The sequence below is a fragment of the Triticum dicoccoides genome, unplaced genomic scaffold, assembly GCF_002162155.2.
Source record: "Triticum dicoccoides isolate Atlit2015 ecotype Zavitan unplaced genomic scaffold, WEW_v2.0 scaffold168312, whole genome shotgun sequence".
In the NCBI taxonomy this organism is placed as follows: Eukaryota; Viridiplantae; Streptophyta; class Magnoliopsida; order Poales; family Poaceae; genus Triticum; species Triticum dicoccoides.
In genome coordinates this window covers 1-9277 of record NW_021220110.1, presented here as the reverse complement: position 1 = coordinate 9277, position 9277 = coordinate 1, and the positions used below count along the sequence as shown (strand labels likewise).

Here is a 9277-nt window from a genome sequence, read left to right as displayed (position 1 = left end):
ATATATATATATATATATATATATATATATATATATATATATATATATATATATATATATATATAATACAAAGGAGGTAAACGCAGCTCCCTCCACATTTTCACATCCAGGCTTGGGACCGGCAAAGGCAGTGTTAAACCACACTAATCATCATTCAAGCATACATGCCACACCATCAAGCAAATGCAACATTCACACACACATAGAGTCAAGCACACACAGAGTCACACAATCAGAGAGTCAAGCACACACACAATCAAGCCACACATAGTCACACACAGAGTCAAGCCACACACGGTCACACACACACACAGAGAATGGAGCACTTGCACACAAGAAACATACATAGACAGGGGCACAAACAGAAAGCTAATACATGCAAAGACCGAAGTAAACTCAAAAAGCTATAAAGAATTTCCAGAACTTGAATGAGTAAACTGATTTCTCTAGAGGGGCGAGGGTGATCTGGATCTTTGTTCCTGAAAATAGGAAGCTAGTTAGAGGTTGATTAAGTGATTATCTTCAACAATACCCACAAGTTTGTAGGCACATACACATGCTTATTTATTTAGAATTTGGTTTGTAATTCAAATATTATGAGTGTACGCATACAAACATAAAAGAAATGTTAATGTATTCTTGTTCTACTTACTAGAGAAAGCAAAGCATGTAACATGAGCAACATTCTTATAGAAATTCTGGCTAAGGTAAGCCATGCAACTTGATCACACCGGATGCTTTGCCGTGGTCAAAAGCAACCTTCAACACTGATTCATTCCTAGTGCTAGTAGATTCAGCCTGCAGGGCAGAGAAACAATGTCAGTACAAATCACCAGGCAAACCAAGCTTCTTACTTGTTGGGTCCAAATCAAGGAATTCTAGCTACCAAATAATTCAAGGAGGATGCAAGATGAAACCTCCAAACATCAGTCTCACTGGTGCACACCAGCTTATAAGCTCACGTGTTGCGTTTATATTATACAGAATAAACACACCAGCCTACCACCAGTCAAGTTCGAAATAATGTACTGATTAACCAAGCTTATGATGACTTGCCAACAGTTTGAAAGTGAACTGCAGTCTAGTGTTTATTCCATTTGTAAGTAGAACATGATGCAAGCAAAAACCCTAAAAGCAGAATTAAGTCACTGGCCTGGGGTATGTAAAGCATCCACTTTTCACATATTGGGAATATGCACTAACGCCAACTGCCATTATTCCCTTTATGTTCACAACAAGGACGTTGTATTTATAGGTAGTTCCTATTATCCATATTATACATACTGGGTCATGTATTCTAAAATTGAAAAGAACCACCAAAGAATGGTTAATGTAGCCAACAGATGAAAGGCGGGTTAACTCATCGGGTGACGTGGATTGGCAAGCATGGGAAAGAGGCCTCTAACTATGAGTGATTGTCTTGCCTGTAGGAAGATAATGCAACAAATATGAGTTATAACAGTGGCACACTGCTAAACACCAGAGACAAGTCTTGGTTCAACATAAGCACTACCGTTTCTTATCTGGCAAATTCTATAGTACTCCCTCCATCCCGAATTACTTGTCTTAGATTTGTCTAGATATGGATGTGTTACATACGTGGTAATACATGTTAATTAGTGAGTCTACTTGAACACCACACTAAAAAGGTTACAAGAAAACAAGGTGTTCACATACTTCAAATGCGCTTGTGAAGCTCCACTTCAATTGACATGTTTTTAGATGAGGAATGGCATGGTGGGCCTGTACTTGGCAATTAGCCTGCAGATACTCGATAGGGCATAATATATGAATCAATTTCTATTAAACTACAAGATGAGGTGAAGCGCCTATAAGAAGAAATACTCTTTTTCTCCTATCCAGATGAGGTGAAGCAAATGATGACCAAAGCCTTAACTTTAATAGCAGCCTGCACCTAGCAAATAGGTAGTGAACTATTTTCAGACTTAAGTGTCACAGACTGATATTCAATCAATGGAAGACAGAAATTGTTCCCCTGTAAACACTAACAAAAGGTTGGAAAAGGAAAAGAAACAAAATACGCACTGCAGAGGAAGCAATAGACTCCAAGTGGATCATGGGTTCTCCCACGTATTTCATGGTTCGCTTGAAGTACAAATCCTAGTTGAAGACCTTCTCAGCCTGTGAAACAATTCAGGAAAATATATCACCAACTATGAAGAGAGAAAAGGCAGGAAGGAGTGAATTTCCATTAGATTCCATTAGAGTGCCAAGGATATACTTGTTGAGAACACATTTAGGGGTTGTTCAGAAGAATAGTATTTATCTGTAACATTTTATTAGTATTGAAGTCTAATTTGAACTACAAAAGGGAACCTATCAACAAATGCCCTCCTAAACAGGCCTATGATTATCAAGAGAACATATAGAACTCCAAAAGAAAGTTCACCTCAGCACAAATTCTGCCTACCGTTGTAATAGTCTCAACTGGATGCAACCCAAGGAGAATGGCATCACTACCTGAACAAAACAATTATGATTCATATTACAGCTTGTGTAGTTATAGTTTGTTTGGGTGCAGTAATGAGCAGCTGTATAGGATCACCAAAGTATAAGATATCTGCAAGACGCAAAAACAAACCATCGAGCACCGCATTTGCCACATCAGTTGCATCTGCACGAGTAGGCCTTAGGTTGTCCATCATACTGTCCACAACACAAGTAACAGCAGCAGGTTTTCCAGTCATGTTGCACTTGTGCAGAGCAAACTTCTGAAATAAGAACACTTAAAGAACGAACAAAGTAGTACTCAATAGAGAAAAATACATGTTAATTACTATTAACGTTAGGAATATTTTCCAAAGTATGAAGTGCAAACAAACATGTGACATTCAACAAAATATCAATATAAAAAATTCAATCTGTTGGGAAAGATGGCACTGTGTAGCACACTCTAAATATTGACATAGAGTTACTTACTTGCCGCACATCTTCTGCATGCCTTGTATAAGAAAGAGAGGAAGACAATCTTGTTTGGAGCACCCCATTTTTTCATAACCTGAAAGTGGCGCATGCTCATAAAGTCATATAATAGGTTACAGCAAGGAGCTCCAGTTTCACAAAAAAAGTAACATGTAAAGTCTAGTCGCGATACAAGGAGTGTCGGAGTAATGGGCCACGGGTAGGCTAACCCGAGACCCAGAACCTTTCAAGACATCGGGGCAGGCTGCGCCCCGCGAGTCCAGGAGGCGACTCCAAGTTAAGCCGAGTCCCAGAGGCGACTCCAAGACGAGCCGAGTCCCAGAGGTGACTCCAAGACGAGCCGAGTCCCAGAGGCGACTCCAAGACGAGCCGAGTCCCAGAGGCGACTCCAAGATAAGCTAACTTCTGTCCAGCGACTTCCGGAGAGGCCGACTATAGGAAGTCGGCCTGCAACTCCAACCACCTTGTTATTTAAGGGCAGGCATGGCCACAGTGCACCGTACCAACGGAGATCTCTGTCCGGCGCGGCACTGTTGCCATGCCGGCCCTGACATCAGCTACTGGGGGCGGAGCCCTGTGCCCACGACGGCTTGTCTGTACGGCCCAGAGACAGCGGGGCCTACCAGTCAGCGGGAGTACCGAAGACGGCGAGAGTACCAAGAGACAGACCCGTTGGGAGTCGGCCCCCAGGAGTCGGTCGGCCCCTCCCACGGGCCCCACACGCCATTAACCAGACACAACAGGGGAATGGCAACAGTGATCGCTCGACAGGCGGCGGCACTGTTGCCATGACCCCATGACCAAGCCAGCATCATTAGAAGCACGGCTACAGTAATCTGCAGCCGGCAAGACCCGCCCGCGGCGGACAAGGGCTGACGCCCTCGTACCAGGCCAGTCGGCGGGACCCACCAGTCGGCGGGCCCCAGGAGTCAGCGGAGAAGACGGCGGCCTAAGAGACAGACGGCTGGGACCCGCACCCAGCCGGTTTTACCATTGTACCCCTGGGGGGTAGGCCTATATAAACCCCCCAGGGCACCCATGCAAAGGGTTCGAATCCATTAGCACTAGACCAGATCATACAGGGAGGAGAAAGCTAGCCTTGCCTTCTCCTACCTCCAAAAACAGCTCTAGGAGCAACTTTGTATTCACTTTGCCTTAGTGACCATGCGGAGACCCCGCAGAGCAGCAGTAGGGGTGTTATCTCCTTGGAGAGCCCTGAAGCTGGGTAAGATCCGCCGGCGTGCATGTCTTCGCCTCATCCCGTTTCCAGGCACCGGCAATGTTCTACTCGCCCCCACCATGATAAGCCATCCTTTGGCATATGTCGCACCCAACCCCCGACAAGGAGCAAGAGAGATTCTTGGGAGAAGTTCCTTACATCTGTATCCTCGTCAGACAGCGTGGGCATGTCGATATGGATCTGGGAGCAGTGCAATGTGAAGGCATAATAATCAAAAAAAAGTTCAAAAAATTAATACTAATACCAATACCAAAATTAGATACCAATCAACAAACAACAATCAATCGATTGTAATAACCATGAACAAACAGCACTCAATCGTGCCATATAAACATGTAATATCTCAAGGCAACAAACAACAATCAATCGGCCTACATTTTTTTAGGAAAAGGAGGATGACCCCCGGCCTCTGCATCTGGGCGATGCATACGGTCACTTTATTAATTATTCTCACAAGACCTTACAAAGTAATACAACAGTAAGACTAAAGTCGTCGTCTAAGCAACTCTATCTAGTTGATGAAGGGGCGCAGATAGCCTGGGCCTAATACCAAACAGACATCGCAGCCAAACCTAACATCTAAGATCTGAGGTCCCATCCAGGACGCCTGCCGGGCATGGGTCTCACCGGTCCGGCGTGCACTCAGAGGCCGCCGCCGCCAACTGCCACCGCTCTATCTCCAGAACTATACTGATGCATCAACCTTGCTCGGTCGAGCTATCGTCGACGCCACCACGGCGCCCAACGGCACCTCCTCCCTGCGTGCAAACAGCTGAGCACGTCACGGTCGCCACTGATACACCTCAGCACCATGCTGTCAAGTACCACCAGCCGACACAGCTTGAAGTCTTTGGAAGATCTGTCGTGCGTAGCACCTGCCGACCAGGCATGACAAAGCGTATCACCTGTCGGTCGGGCATGACTTGACATCTCCACTGAAGCTCCATGCAAGATGAAGCCGCTCCACCTCTAGCCTCTCTGAACGGGACGGGAGCACCCTAGGAAGACACGGCAAAGAGTTGAGCACCACAATCACCACGAGAGCCGGACCAGCCGACCGCCATGGCGAAGCGACACCACTAAAGAGAGAACCACTGCCATCAGGAACGCCAAGAACGCATCAATCGGCCTACATGGTTTGTACCTTTTCAAGGCAATCAATCAAACAACAAACAAGAATCCATCTCAAGGCAATCAATCAAACAACAAACAACAATCCATCTCAAGGAAATCAATCAAACAAAAACAACAATCCATCTCAAGCCAATCAATCAAACAACAAACAACAATCCATCTCAAGCCAATCAATCAAAGAACAAACAACAATCAATCAATCGTGCCATATGGGAACATAAGCAAAGCATGATAACAATAAACAATTGAAAAGAACAGCATTAGAACAACCGTAACAGACAAGAACATGACTCTCTGCATCTAGGATGGGAGCACACACGCCTGCCGGTAGAACAAGAATCGACATAGGGCAACCAGACTACGAGAGTATCACAAGGGCGCATGCGTTTGAGACCTAAAAATAACCGACGAACAACGTAGGTGATGGAACATAGGAACCGATCTGACATTGCTCCAAGTTCGAAAGCAGAACTGATCGTTCCTGCAACCGTCGCCCGACGCGAACACGAAACGTATATTCGTCAGATAAAAAAAGCGCACGCACAAGATTCTCAACATGCAGGATCGTCAGATAACAGAAGCGCACGCGTTTCTCAAACAGAATTGTTAGCTCGCAACCAGGCTATGACCCAAACCGACAGACTGCTCGCTCGCTTCCTCCCAGAGTCGCAGGGACGGAGGCCCCCAACAAGACGGCCTCAAGAACACGCGATAGCATCAGGGCGACGGTGAGGACGAGCAAAATCATACCAGAAGCGCTTCTAAACGGGCGACGACGAGGACGAGCAAATCAAACCAGATTTCTATCTATACGGACGAATCGAGGATGAGCATAACCAATCAAATCAGACGCGCTTCAGAACAGACGAATCGAGGACGAGCAAAATGAAACAAATCAGACGCGATTCTTCTACTCTAAACGACGGACGAATCGAGCGGGGACGAGCAACATAGAAACATAGGCGAGAGAAGGAGATGCAGGAATCGAGGACGAATTGCCTCACCAGACGCGAGAGAAGGAGAAGCAAGAACCAAGGACGAGTCGCCTCACCGGACGCTAGAGGAGGAGAGGCACAAGTCGAGGACGAGCGCGCGCAGCTGGCGCACGACGCTGGTGCCCCCGCCGTCGGTCACCCGCCACTTGGCCGAGCCCCGCGGGGCGAGGCCCGGGCGCCGCCTGCGTCCTCTAGGAGTGGCGCAGCTCCACGGACGAAGAGGGAGCAGGGCGTGAGCGGGCAGGTAGATTGGAATCGAGATAAATACACCTTTTTTTTCATCGATCGAGATAAATACACTCATGATCACTGTAGTTAAAGCAAAAACACGATACAATCACCGAACTTTAAAATACGCTCGTTACGGTCATTATATATGCGAAGCGGTGATTATACGGTCACTGACTTGTCGTATAACATCGTATGGCACTTCGTTGACCGGTCAAACAATCACAAATATTGCAATGGGCATGTTTGTCAGTGGGCCAAGAAATTAAATTACAGAAACAAAAACAGTGCGCGACAACGAGCGGAATCAAAACAAAGCCCTGTCACGTTAAGCGCACAAGATGAACCGCTGGAGTAGCTGAACCGACTTGTCCATTTTGTAGGTGTTCTATTTTATAAAGTAAAATCCATGCAATGCACACAAGCAATTCTCAGAAGTAAAACATGCACATGTTCCGGACGGAGGTATATTTTAAAAAATATTTTCTTCTTATCAAATTATGTAACTGTGCCAAAACAATGAAATCTTTTTCCATGCAACTTTTAACAAGTGTTTGCATCTTTTTTTAGAAAAGCTCATGCTTTTTTTAGAAAAGCTCATGCTTTTTTTAAACTGTTTGCATATTTTGTATAAAACTTAATGTAATTTTACATTTAAAATTCATCAAATATTAATTAAGAGTACAAGAATTTTTCTGGAAATAGACGGGCATTCCTGTAAGGGTAACACTACTTTACATTACATGAGTATTTTTAATAAAATGCGTGCATAATTTCTAAAATCGTACAAACATTTTCAAATTAAAGAAACACCATAGACTACATAAATATTTTGAAAACACCATAGCCGGCCATCTCTCCTGCCTCTTCGCACAAACGAAAGCAGTCCTTCTCTGGCCATGCATGCGAGCCTCCTGTTGCGTTTCTACGGCCACTGACATCCTGGACCTATACGCTGGACGCGAACACGAGCTCGGACTCATGCGCGATGACCACCTCGTGGTTTATTTTCTGACACCTAGCTCTTGAATTGAGAGATTATAAAGGCTAGGCCGAGGCTTTGGTTTGAGAGCGGGAACTAGTAGCAGAGTAGGAGGCAGATTCGGATTATAGCGGAGGCGGACACATTTTTAATACAAAGTTACACTAAGTTTTACAAAAAAAATATGCAAACACTTTTTAAAAAATGCATGAACTTTTTTAAGCAAAAGATGCAAACACTTGTTAAAAGTTGCATGAAAAAATATATCACTTTTTTGGGCACAGTTACATAAATTTGATACAATAAATGTAATTTTCAAAATATATATGTGCGCACGCGAGCTTCATTTTCAATGAACAGGCATGTGCATTGCATGAACATCTCTATATAAAAGGCCTAGCGCCTACTTCCTGTATATGTGCTTCATTGGCTCTAATGTGCTTCGTTCGACTCCCCTCGCTGCAACGTGTACGTTTCTTGTTTTTATTTCTTCTGCCTACTGACAGATGGACCCACTGCAATACTTAGGCTGCTTTTTCTTTTTAGCTATTTGACCAGTCAATTGAATGTCATGTAGTAGATCATTGGACCGGTCAACAGATTGCTATACAGGGCTCTACTGTGTGACAGTGACCGTATAATCATCACTTTGCGTATATAGTGACCGTAACATGCGTATTCTGAAGTTCGGTGACCGTATTGTGCTTTTGACTCAACTTCAATGACCCTCAGCGTATTTATCTCATTGGAATCGGAGGTTGGCACGGAGACCAGCACGCGGAGGTATAGCCAAAGGGCGTGGCCTAGACGGAGAGAGGAGGAGCGGGCCGGCCAAAGGGCGGAGCTTTATAGCCGGCGCGGAGGCGGTGGCGGCGGGCGGAGCCTTGTCCTTGCCGGATATGAAAGGTAAGTTTTTTTCCGAGGCAAGGATATGAAAGGTAAGCGGAGCTGGTTGGTTTGTTGGGGCTGGATCCGGAGCGGTGGTCGGCGGCGGCGCGTCTCGAGTTTTCCAGACAGGTGATGCCCGTGCGTGCCGTTGCCGTGTCTATCCTTTTCTTTTGACTTTTTTTTGAGAATTTTTTCATTCATATCACGAATCAGTACAAAGTATTTGACCCTTACAAGCACACTGAAACGCAAACACAAAGGACCATGAAAACCTAGAGTACCCTAAGACAACCATAACACAAGAAGATCTCCGGAGCCATGTGTCATAATCCCTAAATCTTGAGAGAAGACCCTGCAGCAGAAGGATCTGCAACCAGTCGCAAACAGGTCATCATCTTCGACCATTGTGCAATTGTCGCCACGCTGCTTCCGCCTTTCTTGACACCAGCACTGTGAGGGCATGGACATCAATCCAACACACCTGCAACAGTCGTCGCCATCTTTGGCTTTGAGTACCGCGAAAAGTGTCCCTTCCGAAAGGAAGAGAACTCGAGTCATCCGACCGGTCCAGCACCGCGGCCGGGCCATCCGCCCGGACAAAGCAGGATCTCCCACCAGCATCAGCATAGAGGAAGGAGAAGAACAGCAGCAGCAAATCAACCAACAAGGAAGAAGAAAGGTCTTCATCTCCCTGCATCCATCGCCCATCTGAGGACCCAAATGGCCAGTGCTGATGGACCTCTAGCCACCATAGCCTGCGACCTCGACGAGATCCAGGGATCCTCAACCCCGCTGGCTCCTAGACGAAGGCAAAAGCCTCGCCTGACCGCGAACGGAGCCCGGAGAAACTTATTCTGACGCGACACC

The 9277-nt window shown here is 45.8% G+C and overlaps 1 protein-coding gene across 9 annotated transcripts; it reads right to left on the bottom strand.

Annotated features, from left to right (window-relative positions):
* Window positions 1-158: 158 nt before the first annotated feature.
* On the bottom strand, window positions 159-6509 carry LOC119344412 (pyruvate kinase 2, cytosolic-like). Of its 9 annotated transcripts, none has more exons than XR_005166653.1 (8): window positions 6369-6509; window positions 2941-3019; window positions 2603-2732; window positions 2411-2481; window positions 2047-2142; window positions 1678-1915; window positions 653-798; window positions 159-479 (listed from the first exon to the last, which is right to left on the bottom strand). XR_005166653.1 is itself a non-coding variant. In XM_037614855.1 (5 exons), exons 1-5 carry the CDS (start codon window positions 4349-4351, stop codon window positions 2122-2124), a joined length of 345 nt encoding a protein of 114 aa, XP_037470752.1. In that variant the 5' UTR covers window positions 4352-4795; the 3' UTR covers window positions 1947-2121. The 9 variants fall into 9 exon arrangements, 2 of the variants coding, with proteins under 2 accessions (XP_037470752.1, XP_037470753.1); XR_005166657.1 differs by having other exon boundaries at window positions 2432-2481; XR_005166655.1 differs by having other exon boundaries at window positions 2603-2729.
* Window positions 6510-9277: the final 2768 nt, after the last annotated feature.